Genomic DNA, 16,053 nt, shown 5'->3' with positions numbered 1-16,053 from the left:
TCCAGGATCAGGCCCTGGGCTTAAGGCGGAGCTAAACCGCTGAGCCACCCGGGCTGCCCCAAACTTCTCTTTCTTCAGGTAGAAGAAAACAGGAAAAAAAAAAAAAAAGATGGAGCTCTTTTAAGTAAAAATAATATATATTGAAGGAGCACTTATATTCAGGTTGTGGGATTTCGCTGTTTACTGTATTTCTAAGCATTCTACAAAAATTATGTGTTACTTATATAATTAGGGAAAAAAGTAAAGAAAGGAGAGGCAATACTTCATATTTATTGATATGAATAGGTAAAAATGATAAAAACCAAATGCTGACAAGGTGCTGGAGAATTAAATATGCCCTGAGATTATGCTAGTAGTGTTATAAAGTAGCATAATTTTTAAAAATGATTTTATTTATTCATGAGAGACACAGAGAAAGAGAGAAGCAGAGACATAGGCAGAGGGGGAGGCAGGCTCCCTGCAGGGAGCCTGATGAGGGACTCAATCCCAGGACCCAGGGATCATGACCCTAGCCAAAGGCAGATGCTCAAGCACTGAGTCACCAGGTGCCCTAAAATAGTGTAATTTTTGAGAATCAGCTGAAAATATTTAAGAATGTTTAATGAATTATGGATTTAAAAAAAAAGATTTTGAGAGAGAGTGAGCATGAGAGAGAGAAAGAGAACATGATCAGGGGGTAGGGGCAGAGGGAGAAGTAGACTCCCCATTGAGCAGGGAGCCCAGGACTCCAGGATCACGACCTGGCCGAAGGCAGATGCTTAACTGACTGAGCCACCAAGGACCCCCGAATTATGGCTTTTGATCATGAGAACATTACCTCAATAATACTGCCCTCCCATCAAAATAACTAAAAACAAAATGTTTCTGCCAGGATGCTTAGAATTTTTTTTATTAGACTAGAAAAATATCTAATTACTGGGGCATGATTAAACTATAAATGAAATACTAAATTGCCATAAAAAAGATAACCACATGAACTAGGAAAATACATAGAAAGGTCTATATAAAAAAGACCAAAAAAAAAAAAAAAAAAAAGACCAAACAAAACTGAGCACACAGGGACTAAAATCATGTAAAAACTAGTTATGCAATGATAAGAATCATTGTGCACAGTTCTTTTATTCTTTTTTCCTGGTGAAAGTCACTGTTTTTTCATGGTTTACTTGGCTTTTTCTTCTCCTCTCTGGTTTACTGTGAGGTAGGGGTGGGGGGCAGGTAGAGACAAGCTTCTAACTCAAGAGTTTTCGTACAAATCTCTTGCATTCCAGTGTATTTCTTCTCTTCATTGCCCTATGCTTTTAATTCAGTTACAAGACTATAAAATGTGGGAAAAGGGAAGACGGAGAACTAAAGTCTTTGAGAGTATAATTGCTATGTTTTAAATTTTTCCTGGTGGAGAAAGGGGGACCCTCTTACACTGTTGGCGGGAATGTGAACTGGTACAGTGGTACCAAAGGTGGTCACATTTCCCCTCTGGAAAATTGTGTGGAGGTTCCTCAAAGAGTTAAAAATAGAGCTACTGTATGACCTAGCAATTGCACTGCTGGTGATTTACCCCAAAGAGGTACAGATGCAGTGAAAAACCGAGACACCTGCACCTCAGTGTTTACAGCAGCAAGTCCACAATAGCCAAACTGTGGAAGGAGCCTCAGTGTCCATCAAAAGATGAATGGATAAAGAAGATGTGGTCTATATATGCGATGGAATATTACTTATCCTTTCATTCAGAAAGGACGACTATCCACCATTTGCTTCAATATGGATGGAACTGGAGGGTATTATGCTGAGTGAAGTAAGTCAGTTGGAGAAGGACCATCATTATATGGTTTCACTCATACAGGGAATATAAAAAAGTGAAAGGGATTATAGGGGACACGAGGGAAAATGACTGGGAAAAATTAGAGAGGGTAACAAAACATGAGAGACTCCTAACTTTGGGAAATGAACAAGGGGTAGTAGAAAGGGAGGTGGGGGGGGGATGGGGGGATGGGCACTGAGGGGGGCACTTGATGGGATGAGCACTGGGTGTTATATGTTGGCAAATCGAACTCCAAAATATATATATATATTTATATATATATATATAATTTTTTCCTGGTTTCCTTAGATTTCAGATAAGTAAGGCCATGGCCAGTTGTTTTTACCTAAAAAAATAATTACAATATTTTTTTAATTTTAACTTTTTAAAAAAGATTTTATTTATTTGACAGAGACAGCGTGCATAAGCAGGGGGAGCAATAGAGGGAGAGAGAGGAGCAGGCTCTCCACTAAGCAGGGAGCCTGATGTGGGGCTCAATCCCAGGACCTTGAGATCACGACTTGAGCTGAAGATAGACGCTCAACCAACTGAGCCACCCACACACTCCCAGTTATGATATTAATGAAGATACTGTTACATGGTAGAGAGAGGGTACTAAACAATTTCAGTCCTTGTTCGGATATTAATTAGCCAATCCCATTGGGCGTGTCAGTTAACTTCTCTGACCTCAGCTGTTTCCATCTACGCATTAAGGATTTTAATATCCTAACTGTCTGAGAGCAGTGAGCTGGATTAAATAACTTTATGGTCCTGTACAGTTCTAGGATTTATGTCAAAGATTTTGATAGGGATTTTTCACTCACTGTAACTCACTGATGAGTTAGAAGACTAGAGGAAATGACTAATATGTTCATCTGGATATACACACCTATGTCGTCTAATCCAGGACTGAGTCTGATTCCAGAAAGATAAAGGTGGTCATATTTGAGGGGGTAAGTGAAGTCTTTTTGGCTACTCTAATGGAGCCAATCTTGCTTATGGAATGTTCCAGTCCTTTGACATTCCTTTTCAACATGTTTTTGTTTTATTTTTAACTTTTCAACACATTTTATTGTAATGAAACTGGCTAGAAACCAGTAAGCAGATGGCCTGAAACCAGTAGTTAGATGGCCTGAAAGTAAACAGAAAAGAGGTGACTGGTCTCCAGTTAGCATATCAAGATCAGTCATTTAGGACAACAAACAGTGAGAAATATCAGAATTCCTTGACCAGTATTTCTACACTTGGATCCATTATTACCTTACCACGAAAGCTGAAAGAATTACGGTTACTAATTAAGGGTAAATAAAATTAAATTTGTACTGGTGTGACATCTTTATCAGAAATGATCTGCTAGAGACCAGTCAAAATAACACTGAGAGCATTGTACTTACATTTTGAAATTATAGAAGATACAAATCATAGATGAATATAATAAATCAGTACAAAGTTACTTTTAGTAGAATATATTTGAGAAAGATGGCACTGATAGAAAACAAAGATAATGTTTGTGATTATTTAACAAAACCAGTTACTGTATTGACATTTAAAGCTCTAGCAAGGTATCTATTTGGAGGTTTAATGTTGGGTCAAATTTAAGATTTATGATTTGGTGATTAGCAAATTAAAGATATACTCCCCTACATTAGGATGACTATATTAGATCATATAGTGATGTTGACAGTTATTCAAGTCCCTTTCCTAAGTCTATCTTAAAATTATTACTTTAAGATAGAAATTTATACCAATTGTGCACATCCTCAGAATTTTATTCTTCTTGAAATATAATTTCAAATGACTTACTTAAGACATTAAGAAAGCAGAAGAAAAATGTTATTAAGATAACATTAAGGGCAGAAGACATGAACAGATATCTGTCCAAAGACCTACACATAGCCAATAGGTACATGAAAAAATGCTCCACATCACTGGCCATCAGGGAAATACAAATCAAAACCACAATGAGATAACCACTTTACACCGGTGAGAATGGCTAAAATTAACAAGACAGGAAACAACAAATGTTGGTGAGGATGTGGAGAAAGGGGAACTCTCTCACACTGTTGGTGGGAATGCAAGCTGGTGCAGTCACTCTGGAAAAAAGTATGGAGGTTCCTCAAGAAGCTAAAGATAGATACCTATGACCTAGCAATTGCACTACTGGGTATTTACCCCAGAGATACAGATGTAGTGAAACAACGGCACACTTGCACCCTAATGTTCATAGCAGCAATGTCCACAATAGCCAAACTGTAGAAGGAACCAAGATGTCCTTTGGCAGATGAATGGATAAAGAAGATGTGGTATATATATACACAATGGAATATTATTCAGCCATCAGAAAGGAATAATACCTACCATTTACACTGACGTGAATGGAACTAGAGGGTATTATGCTAAGTGAAATAAGTCAATCAGAGAAAGACAATTATCATATAGTTTCACTCATACGTGGAATATAAGAAATAGTGTAAGGGACAATTACAGAAGGAGGGGAAACTAAATGCAGAAAAAAAATTAGAGAGGAAGACAAACTATGAGAGACTTTTTATCTCTGGGAAACAAACTGAGGGTTGCTGAAGGGGAGGCAGGTGGAGAGATGGGGTAACTGGGTGATGGGCACTAAGGAGGGCACATGATGTGATGAGCACTGAGTGTTACACTATATGTTGGCAAACTGAACTTAGATTTAAAAAAAAAAAAACATAACAGTAAGTGGATAAGAGAACACATATATTTGTTAACCAAGAAAGGAGAAAATAAAATGCTATGGATAATTTTGAAACAATGTAGAGATTTCCTATGGACACCTACTCATTCTTCAAGAAGGCAAATATAAATTGTTTCTATGATATAGATTATAGATTGGTTGGCTATAGATAGAATATCTAGTGAACACAGATCAGACTTTAGCTTGGTTGCCTTATTTTCTCAAGGGCTTGCTCCAGTACACCAACATGTATACACTGTTATATACAAGTTACAGAAAGCTAAACAAAATGTCAAATGTCACTTCCAGGAAATTACAAGAAGAAAACCACAAAAATTTTGGTCTGAAGAAGGATGGTTTTATTCTCCTATTAACAAGTGCAGCTTTTGTTGGTATTTTGGTGCTAGCCATTCATATAATGATCCTGGTGATAAGAGAAACAAATTCTAAGGGAAATTTAAGGGCTTAGGAGTCTAAAGGGAGAAAAGTAGTAAACAAGTGAAAAGGGAGCTGGGGGCAGCCCAGGTGGCTCAGTGGTTTATCACCACCTTCAGCCTGGGGTGTGATCCTGGAGATCCAGAATCAAGTTCCACGTCAGGCTCCCTGCACGGAGCCTGCTTCTCCCTCGGCCTGTGTCTCTACCTCTCTCTCTCTTCTCTCAGTGTTTCTCATGAATAAATAAATAAAATCTTAAAAAAAAAAAAAAAAAAAAAGAGCTGGGACAAAGGAAACTTCTGTTTTTATTTTAGATACTCCTATTTTAGCTGAATGTACTGTTTTGCCTTTGTAATATAAGTTAATGTAATTAAAATATGACTAACTGGACACATTAAAATATACCATATAGTGGGGAAAAAATCAGAAAGAAAAAAATTTCTAAATAGTTTTTTTTTCACTTATGGGCAAACTTTCTCATTATTTTCTCTTTACAACTTCCCATCCTTGATTAGTCTCTGAAGAATGAGCAAATGAGTGAGTTTACGTGTTTTAGGAAACAATCATTTTTGGTGACGAGGTTCTCGCTCTTCTTCTCTCCTTTATTTCTTTATCTAAGTTTTCTCCTAGAAAATGGAAACACTTCATGGAAGAAGCAGTACTCCGCATTTGTATCAAAGAATCAATGGATATCCACAGTCTAGTCTTATTTTCTTGCATTACACCTAAGTGGTTCAATCTTGACCCAAGCAAAAGACAATACTTTAAATAGGTTATGAAGGTAGAAATATGTCATCCAAATACCTGGCCTTTATTCTCCTACCGAAGGCTTTGTGTGAACCAAATATGGAATCAAACAGGAAGAAGTGAGACTTAATGAGCCTGTCACATGCTCCTTACATTGCTTGGTCATTCCAGGGCATAAAAGAAGTGGTACTTAATTTTTGAATAACCACATCCTGACTTCTAAAGATTATGGATTCAAATGTCAACATGATGATAACTGAACATCAGTTATGTCTAGTTAATCAGCTATCTTTTTCATAAAAGGATGTCCAGAATAGTTACCTCAGCTACATAAAATCCAGATCAACATATACATGAAGTTAGGATTGCTAAACCACCTCAGTATATGCCACTGTGTGTGTGTGTGTCTTTTTCCTAGTAATGATGGTAGGTTATATTAGTCCATCCACCACTCATTTGCTCTAGGAATTAGAACTATCATGTTCAACTGAACCATCTGACCTGAATAATGTATCTATTCACTAAAAGTAGAGAAAAAGTGAGGAAAAGCCTTTAATCAATTCTTATTATTTATAAGCTATTTGAATTCTAAGCTTTGTTTCTTCCTTTTATTAAATAAGCACTAAGAGCTAAGTCATTGTACTAACCACTGGGGAAGAAAAACATCATTACTTTGAAAGAAATTACAGACTTTAGGAATATACAAATTTTTAAAAAATATTTTATTTTTTAGAGACAGAAAGAGCATGGGGGAGAGGGGAGTAGGAGCAGAGTGTGAGGGACAAGCAGACACCCTAATCCTAGCACAGAGCCCAACGGGGGGGGGGGGGGCTTGAACCCATGACCCCTAAGATCATTACCTGAGCCAAAATCAAGACTCAGATACTTAACTGACTGAGCCACTCAGGACCCCAGGAGTATACAGATTTATACATGATTATTAAGGGAAGCATAATATAAATGCCCAAACAGAAGTAAAAAGAAAATTCTATAGCAGAGTGAGAAGGGTTAATTTAATCTGAGAGAAACTGAGGTAAGTTCTCACAGTTTTAACAGACCTCGAGGAGTAAGATTTCAGAAGTCAGTGATGGGGGGATAGATGTGAATGATTTAGAGAGTGGGGAGTGATCCAGGGTTTAAGTATAAGACTTGCTCTGAGACTAAAAGGTAAGTTGAGCTCAGACTGTGGAAGAACCAAATATTGAATATGGATTAATTTTGAGGCATCAAATTTTCTTTTCTTTTTTTAAAGATATATTTATTTATTTTAGAGAGAGAGAGAGAGGAGAATGAGCAGGAGGTGCAGAGGGAGACAGAATCTTAAGCAGACTCTGGGCTGAGCATGGAGCACAAAATGGGGCTCGATCTCATGACCCTGAGATCAGAACCTGAACAGAAATCAAGAGTTAGATGCTTAATGGACTGTCCCACCCAGGCACCCTGGGGCATCAAAGTTCCTGATCTAGGGAGTCAACAAATTTACAACTCTATTTAGAAAAATAAATCGCAAGAGTGTAGAGAATGGATGTGAAGAAAGAAAAGAGGCTGGATAGAGGTCATAGCAATATTATGGGACCAGACTGAATGGCGCATACTTGAGAGATGTGTGGAGGGTAGGCTTATTAAGATGACTTAGTAAGTGACTGGGGAGAGGAGGCAGGCAGAAGGAAGAACTGATTCCAAGTTTTACTGACAAGGAGATTTGGTGCATGGAGATGTATTAAGGTACACGGGGGTAAAGCAGGAAAGACAATGGATTCTTTTTTAGCTTTCTTAAATGTGAGTGCCTAAGGGATTTTCAAAGAGCGATGTCTGATCTGGCAGGCAACCAAAAAGATGAGTCTGAAGCTTGGGTTAAGAATGGAGGATTAGAATCTGGTATGGGGAGCAGCCCGGTGGCTCCGCGGTTTAGCGCTGCCTTCAGCCCAGGGTGTGATCCTGGAGACCCAGGATCGAGTCCCACGTCGGGTTCCCTGCATGGAGCCTGCTTCTCCCTCTGTATGTGTCTCTGCCTCTCTCTCTCTGTCTCTCATGAATAAATAAAATTAAAAAAAAAAAAAAGAATCTAGTTTGGGGATTCACCTCTTGGTGTCATGGAAAGAGATTTTTCACAAAGAGAGAGGAAAAAAACAGGAGGGCAGAGACCAGGAAGGAAAGTAGACAAGAAGAGAAACCATCTCAGGCAAAGGGAGCAAGAGAGACTAAGAATTGGCAGCTCAAGCCAATTAACTTTGTCTCCTGTAAATAACTGATAAAAAGATTTAGGAGGATTTGACATTAGACCTTTTACTTCCATTATCTATGTGCTCTCAGACCCGCCCAGCTCAGATTCAGTCCAGTTCTCTAAAATTACGGAACCAAAGTTTCACACAATTTGTACCTACTCTATTTGTCTCGCTAAGGTACTAATTTGTTAGCTCTGAAATATACATTCCTTCTTGTAGGCTCTAGCTCCTAAAAAGATTTCTAGTGTCCCTCCCATATTTCTTAGAGCGTCCTTCCAAAGATCCAGCTATAGAACTTCCCGATTAAAGCAGTATCCATGTTGGGACGCCTTGGTGGCTCAGTGGTTGAGCACCTGCCTTTCAGCTCAGGGCGTGATCCTGGAGTCCCACACATAGGGCTCCCTGCATGGAGCCTGCTTCTTCCTCTGCCTAGGTCTCTGCCCCTCTCTCTCTGTCTCTCATGAATGAATAAATAAAATCTTAAAAAAAAAAAGCAGTATCCATGTTAATTAAAGCTGAAATTATGTTAACAATAACCACAATGCAGTTTCAAACTAGTTATTCCTTAAGCTAAAGTAGACAAAACTTTTTTAAACATTAAAAAAAATATATTAGATGAAAACTTTTTAAAAGTAAACTAAGCAATTTCTAACATGGATAATGATGCTTATTTAGGAACAGCTATAAAACCAAGGGCAGCTCTGTTTTACTAAGCAGTCCATTAAGTGACAAATGCCTATTTAATAAGGAAGTTTTAAAAGGCACCTAAAAAAGCCCAGGTCAATCTTAGACACACCCCCCTCGGCCCCTATTTTCCTATACCATTAAAAATCAGGCTGCCTGCCCAGTGCTATTAGAAATCTAGAAGGATCTTTATATGAGGACTCTTTCTCACTCTGACCAGCCACAAAGTGATAGGCTTGTTCTGACCCATCTCTCATCAGACATTTATGAGAAAAAAAAGTCTCTCACCAGATCCTTACACATAATCAGCATTTTTGTTTGCTGCAATCCCAGTCATTTCCTACCTTAGGCCAGTTTCGACATGCACTAGGCTTTTGCACTGAATCGACATTGTGTGTGCTGGCATGACATCAGCCGTCCTGCCCCTAACAGGGTCTCTGAGGAGGAGGCTTACAATGGTGCTTTGAGTCACAACAAAACCCCTTCCTCTCTATTTAGGATTTCTGACATTTTCCCCCTTCCACTTAAAATTCTTCCTATTTAAATTAAAAAAAAAAAAAGAAAAAAGAAAAAGAAAACTAAAAAATTTTTTTGTTTTATTAAGACTCTAAAGGAGAAAGGAATTGGCAGGCCCAGAGGGCTAAAAATTGAGAGGGATGAGAGTTTAAGAAAAGTCATAAAACTGCTTTGTGGTTACATCTCTTGCCAACTGGTTTCAGTGTTAAAATAGAGCTAAAACTCAGGCACAGGAAAGAGTTCTAGGCTTGCAGACCTTTAAAAATTCTTACTACATCCTCGAAATAGATGATCCTTTAAACACCCAAGAACTTTTTTCTAGGCAGGAAAGCAATAGGCACCGCAAGTGATGGGAGGAGATTAACTAAATCACGTCAGACTTAACCGATGATTATAAGACGAGTTATCGAATTTTTGTCTCAGAAAGAAGGTCTTATACCATTACTTCACACATGTAGGGATTTGGGCCAAATATTTAGCTTAAAAAATTTCAGCTTTCCCATCTAGATGGAATCGAGAGAAAATGATGGCTTTGCTTCCTGTCAGATCTGTTTATTTCATTATAATGACTGTTATAACAAACCATCCCCATGTACAAAGCCAGATATGCAGGAAAGTATGAGAAAACTGGAAAAATTTACCAGTTCAGCCATCCCTGGACTGTGTTATAAGTCACCAGCATATGTAACTCATTTTCTAGTTAAGTAATTCCCTCTGGGTACCCGGTCTGCAATCCACACGAAGGATCAAATTTCATTAGCAGTTGTAGGAAAATGCAACCCTGTGCATTTGCAAGTCAAAACTCCTGAAGGCTACAGCTAGTCTGGCTATCCTCATTGATTTTGCCTGGGAGAGGATTTTAGCTGATAGAAAACATTTGTTGGAAGGCACAGATGAGGAAGTTGAGAAGAGAAGGAGTCAGCTAGCATAGAGACAAGTAAGCCTCAGTCTTAATGTTAAACTCTGGCCTTAACACTCAGCCTGCAGCTGTGTCCAAGCAGAGAAAGATTCAGCAGTAATTCCACCCCCAAAGCTACAGATGACAAAAGGCACAGGAAGATAAATTAAAAGGGCAAGCGTACAAAAACACAAAATCCAATTGGCACCAAACTGCCTTCATTTCTAGATACTAACCTGAATCCCAGTATGTGCTTGATTTCACGGGAAACTGGGTCAGAGACCCGCAGATCTTAGCCTCCATGTAAATAACTCGAGACTGTTAGTTAATTCCTTGAAGTTTGAATCAAAAGACATACTGACCACCACTCAAACTGTCTAGATTAGAAAAAAAGCTTTGTTTCGTTACTTGAATTGGCTTTCTCAAGGTTTGAAACCGGCCCAGTCCTTACCTTGGTTTGAGTCGGTTCACCTTTCTCAAACATCATCTTAAGCCTGTTCAGCGGAACATTGTATTTCTCTATTTTGTTTGCGCCTTCTGTGTTTTCACTGATTTCAGGTTTTCCTACTTCATGCCTGGGTTCTCCTACACACGTTTCCATTTTTTTACTTTCTTTCGAGGGGTCTTTAAGATGCTCACTGCCCTCAGTGCGGGGATACGGACACTGAATTAGGGCTTCAGGAGGTGATCCGTGCCTAGGTCTGGGGTGGGCTCTTTCTTCCTGGTCAGCTTCGGCCTCAGAGGCAGAGCTTCTTGCCACTTCACCCGGAGGATGGTCGCCTCCGGGTCTGACCTCAGTGCTGCCGTTTCGCAGGGAGTCTGGGTGAGGCTCTGTTCCCAGTGCTGGGTTCTCCCACTTCTTCTTTAACACCGTCAGGATCCCCCTCCTGCAGTGCTGGGGGAGATTTTCAGTGTTCTAGAAGAACAAGAGGTAAGTGCCAGTTATAACTTGCCTGTTGAAACATTCAAACATGTTCTTTGCAAAATGAAAGTTAAAACTCTAAGCTGCTCCTGGTCCACTGGCGTTTCAGACAGCTGTGAATGGTTACAGCCCTGCCACATGGAGAAAGCATCCACCCCGGGAGAGGGAGAGGGGAAGAGAGAAAAAGTCAGGAGCTGAAGCAGGAAGTGATAAAACAGGATAGCCTTATAAGGACAAAATGAGAAGAAAGGAGAGCCCAGATCTAATGATAGTTACATGGGAGACAAGGGATTTTTTTTAATCCAAAGATTAATAAGAAAAACAAGAAAGAGAAAGCAAAATATTAGGTACTTGAAACACTGCAAATGTGCATTAACACAAATCACAAAATTATATGGCGAATCCTGTTTTTTTTTTTTCTTTTACATATGACAAAGATGAAGTATAGCTGAAACTATGCAATACCCTACTTGTGGGCAGTATCATCAAAGATTGAAACTATTTGTAGAACTTTAAAGAACTCACCAGATTTTTACGTGTATTTGCATCAATGATATTTCATCATATCTGACATAATCTACATGCATATGAAAAGTCAGTCAACTTTTATTTTTTTTGTTTTAATTTTTATTTATTTATGATAGTTACAGAGAGAGAGAGAGAGGCAGAGACACAGGCAGAGGGAGAAGCAGGCTCCATGCACCGGGAGCCCGATGTGGGATTCGATCCCGGGTCTCCAGGATCACGCCCTGGGCCAAAGGCAGGCGCCAAACCGCTGCGCCACCAGGGATCCCAACTTTTATTTTTACATAAGAATCTAATCCTCTTTTCCCCTGCTCTTCTCTACACGTTTATCCATGTATAAATTCTCAGTTATCAGAAAATTTGCTATTTCACAGATCCTCTGGTAGAAAAATATCCAGGCTTCATATGAAAACACCATCACCCACCTTCTTGACTGAAGGACACACATTGACACATCTAAGGGAGTTCACTTTCACCTGGGTCAAAACGGAATTAATTTATACATATAAGATTGCAAACAACCTGGAAACTGCCACAATAACAGAGGAAACATGCTTGATGAACTAAATTCAGTGTCCCATACTCTGAAAGCATTCCTATAAATAAACTGAGCAGCACCACCTCCCAACAAACCACGAACTCCAATACCTTCGTACCCTCCGTTCCTGTGGTCTGTGACTCACGTCTTTCAACTAAGAAAGAAAGGACAAACCACCTAGGACTGAAAGACTTCCGGGAATTAAACGGGATTAGCAGCTATATTGGGAATTAAGTCTCTCACTCTATTACTCTCCTGAATACACTGTATGAGCTACTTCATCAAATAGCACCAACGTTGGAAAAAACGTACAGAGAACTACCGCTTAATTTTAGCGTTTAAATCTTTACTGAAAAGATAACTCATTGGTGTAAGCATAGAAGGATCAGAGATACAAGAAGCACAAAAAAGTTTTCTTGTTAGAAAAGCAAACTGCTCTGGACACTGGTGTTGCCTTATCACTGGCAGCATGTTTGCTGGATGCTACCTCCTGCCACACAGTGGATGAATCATCTGGGTCTCCAACTTCACCTGCCCTGCGCTAGCCCTGCCTACATAGGAGCCCTAAGTGGCATTTTGCCTTGGTAACTGGACGCTACTGGACGCTACTTTTCTCTGTTATCATGTGATAACATGTATATCATGTGATCCAAGTATATTTATTGACATGGAAAAATGCTTGTAAGATACTTTTGAGTGGAGAAAGCAAACTTTAAGATCACATAATCCCATTTTATAATACAACTGCATATTTATAAATATAAACGTAGAAAAGTACTCTGGAAGAAAAGACATCAGGATGTTAATAGGTTACCTCTGGATCATGGATTATGGGCATCTGTATTTCTTTTCTTTTTATAATAAATGTGTATTCATTATGTAATACAAATGAATAAAAAACTATATGTCATCTTCATATCACAAAAATCTTCTACAGAATATTAAAACTTTTTGATGTTACTGTAAGCAGCTCGAAAATGGTCATTTCTACTTTACTTGATGATGATCAGGAAGAGAGGGATCTATGGAATGGAGTACCAGCAGTGTTCCACAAAGGGACTGGGTGGAGGACATCCCTTAGGGGGCATTGTAACAAGGAGTAAATGTGCTCTTTTATTAAAAGTAGTTATTAAGGATACACATTCAAAAGTGTGTAAGTGGGGACAAAGAGGGCTGTGTGGTCTGACAGCATTAAAGGCCCCATACCCAGAAATCACTCTTGGCAGCATACCCAGGCAACACCAGCTGTGTAGGTCTTTAGGACCTAAGGCAGGAAAAATGGGGAAGAAGCAGTGATTACAATTTTTCTGGGGAAGGAAAAAAAAAGAAAGAGGTACAGAACAAAAGCAATATTTAAAAGCGGTCTGGATTGCACAATGGCAAGAATATTATATTGAGATGGCCTGGGTTATCACTGGAGAAGAGATTACAGGTCACTTCTATTTTCTTCTTTATCTGTATTTTCTACAATGAACATGTGTTACTAGTATAATCCAGCTCTACCCAGCCAAGTGACCTTGGGCATGTTTAATTTCTGGAACCCACCATACTGGCCTATTGTAGAGAACAGATGTGACTATATTAAAGCATGTAGTATAGTATGTGACATAAATAGGCACCCTATAAGTGTTGACAATAAATATTAAGTGTGTGGTCCTTCCTACACCTCCAGCCATACCTCATGATGATCAACCAACTACAGTACCCAGTCATCTCCCAAATCCTGAACTTGGGTTACGATCTCTTATTTTTCTTTCTCTCTGTAATCTCCACTGTTCCAGAGTGGGGAGTGTGGGGCACAAAATAAGGTGATATTCTAGTTGGTTTTAACTTTTTCCCTCTTCCTAGAAGAGGCAGTGGGACATTACTGACACTGCAAGTTTTCAAGGGCCCATTGGCTGCTACAGTACTCCAGCCTTCTCTCTCAAAGCGACATCCAGTATGTGGTTTATTCCACCCAGCAAGGCTGGGAATCTTGGCACATTTGCCTCTGGACCATAATTGGCTGCCTGAATCAAGATTAGATACAACCTGGAAATGCAACACAATGTCCTTTCTGCAGGAGCATGTGATTTGGTACTGGGACGTGTCCCAGCACTGTCCATCTGAGATGCATAATCTTGGATAAGTCCTTTCCTCTATCTGGGTTCTCAGTTATTCCAACATTAAAATGAAGAGGCTGGGTCAAATGAGCTTTAGTGTTGAAACTTTGGCAAGGGTATCTTCATCTTAAAAGCAGGATGATGTTGGGTAGGAGATAGCAGTGCAGTTGGAAACATGGACTACTTGAATGTACAGCCTCCAAGGAAGGGAAGAAATTCCTAGCCTGAGAGCTTCTCAGAAAAGTGGTATCCAGTCATTCTGGAGAGGAGTGCCCAAACAGCACAGATTTCAAGAAGTGGTATATTGCATGCTTGAAAGGAATCCTGAAATACACTGATGGCAGTATTAATGGTCTGTTTCCATTTCCTATATGTAAGTGGAAAAAGAAAGAAAAAGGGAGAAAGGGAGAAGAAGGAAGTAAATTTCTGGGAATCTAGGCTATCATGTAACCTGATCCCACTATTTACTGAAGGAATAAATGACCTACTTGCTCCTGAATGTTCCTCTAACTTGCTTTCCATGGCAAAATATAAGTAAGTATTCTTTCATCTGGTCAGTCACTTCTATAAATTTATATGGATATTTCTCCCTGTTCGTCAGGAGACAATACAGGCTTCTAGTAGATCTTAAAAGCAATCCTCCGGCATTAGTGGAAAAACTAGTGGATCTGAATAAATTCTATAGTTTAGTTAATAGGATTACACCGGGTAATTTCTTAGTTTTGATAAATGTTTGTGAGTTGTGCCAGACGTTAACATTAGGGGCAGATAGATGGAGGTATATAGGAATTCTCTGTACTATCTTAAAAACTCTATTGTAAATCTGAAATTATTTCAGAAAGTTTGCTTAAAAAAAAAAAGTAATCCTCCCTGAACTTTGTGTGTTCCTCTAGCTATTGCTGTCTCTTGGATTTTATAGTTAAGGGTCTTGAAAGTACTCTCTGTATTTGCTGTTTCCACTTCCTCGTTCTCCATTCATACTGACTCTACTGCCTAAACATTTCTAAAGCAGCTCTAGTCAAGATCACCCATTACCTCTTTAACATTTTCATTTTATTATCTTGTTTTTAAATTACTATTTTCTCAATTACAAAAGTAATAAAAGGGGAGCTTGGGTGGCTCAGTAGGTTAAGCATCCGATTCTTGATTTCAGCTCAGGTCATGATTTCAGGGTTGTAGGACTGAGTCTGGAGTTGGGCTCTGTGCTGGGTGTGGAGCCTGCTTGAGATTGTCTCTCTCCCTTTCCCTATGTTCAGATACCTGAATATATACTCTAATTTTCCCTATTTGACTTCCCTACCCCTTTCCACCTAGATGCCCACTGCTAATAGTTTGGTGCATATGCTCTCAACTTTTTCCCCCTTTTATTTAATATACTACATATATATATATTTAGATATTATAAATATGTATATTTAAATGAGAAGATATAAAAAAGCACATTAAGTGCTTAAAAGCAAGATACAGAACACTTTAGTATGGTTACCATACTATTACTACCAGCATATGAGAGTTCATATTTCCTCAAATACTGAATATTATCTAATAAAAAAGCTGCCAACTGTTTAGATTATAATTTATATCTCATAGTTACTTCATTTTTTTATTATTGGCAAGACTAAGCATTTTTTCATATATTTATTATTTCTTCTTTAATTACCTATTCACATCCTTTTACCTCGACTGGCAAATGCAACAGACACTTCTGCTTTATTTTATTTGCTCTCTCTATAGCATTTGACACTACTGACTACTCCTCCCTTTTGATTCTCTCCTTTCATGGCTTCTGTGAGATACCCCTATTTTTCTAGATTTCTTCCCATTTCTCTGGCCACTCCTCAGTTTTTTTTTTTACAGGTTTCCCTTCCTCTGACCCGCCACCCCTATCACATATGCTGGGGTCCCTCAAGGTTCCATCTTAGGTCCTCTTTGCTCAGTTACATATTCCCTGCA

The 16,053-nt window shown here is 38.9% G+C and overlaps 1 protein-coding gene across 6 annotated transcripts in view; it reads right to left on the bottom strand.

Moving 5' to 3' along the window:
• Nucleotides 1-16,053, bottom strand: part of LIMA1 (LIM domain and actin binding 1) — an 88,633-nt gene that overhangs the window by 23,838 nt on the left and 48,742 nt on the right. For all 6 annotated transcript variants that reach the window (XM_077870078.1, XM_077870080.1, XM_077870081.1 and 3 more), the window contains exon 4: nucleotides 10,465-10,929. In XM_077870078.1, coding sequence (XP_077726204.1) covers nucleotides 10,465-10,929 — 465 coding nt within the window. The remainder of the gene's footprint in view (nucleotides 1-10,464; nucleotides 10,930-16,053) is intronic.

Source organism: Canis aureus, chromosome 25 (assembly GCF_053574225.1).
Source record: "Canis aureus isolate CA01 chromosome 25, VMU_Caureus_v.1.0, whole genome shotgun sequence".
NCBI classification, from domain to species: Eukaryota; Metazoa; Chordata; class Mammalia; order Carnivora; family Canidae; genus Canis; species Canis aureus.
This window is presented reverse-complemented; position numbering and strand designations above follow the sequence as displayed.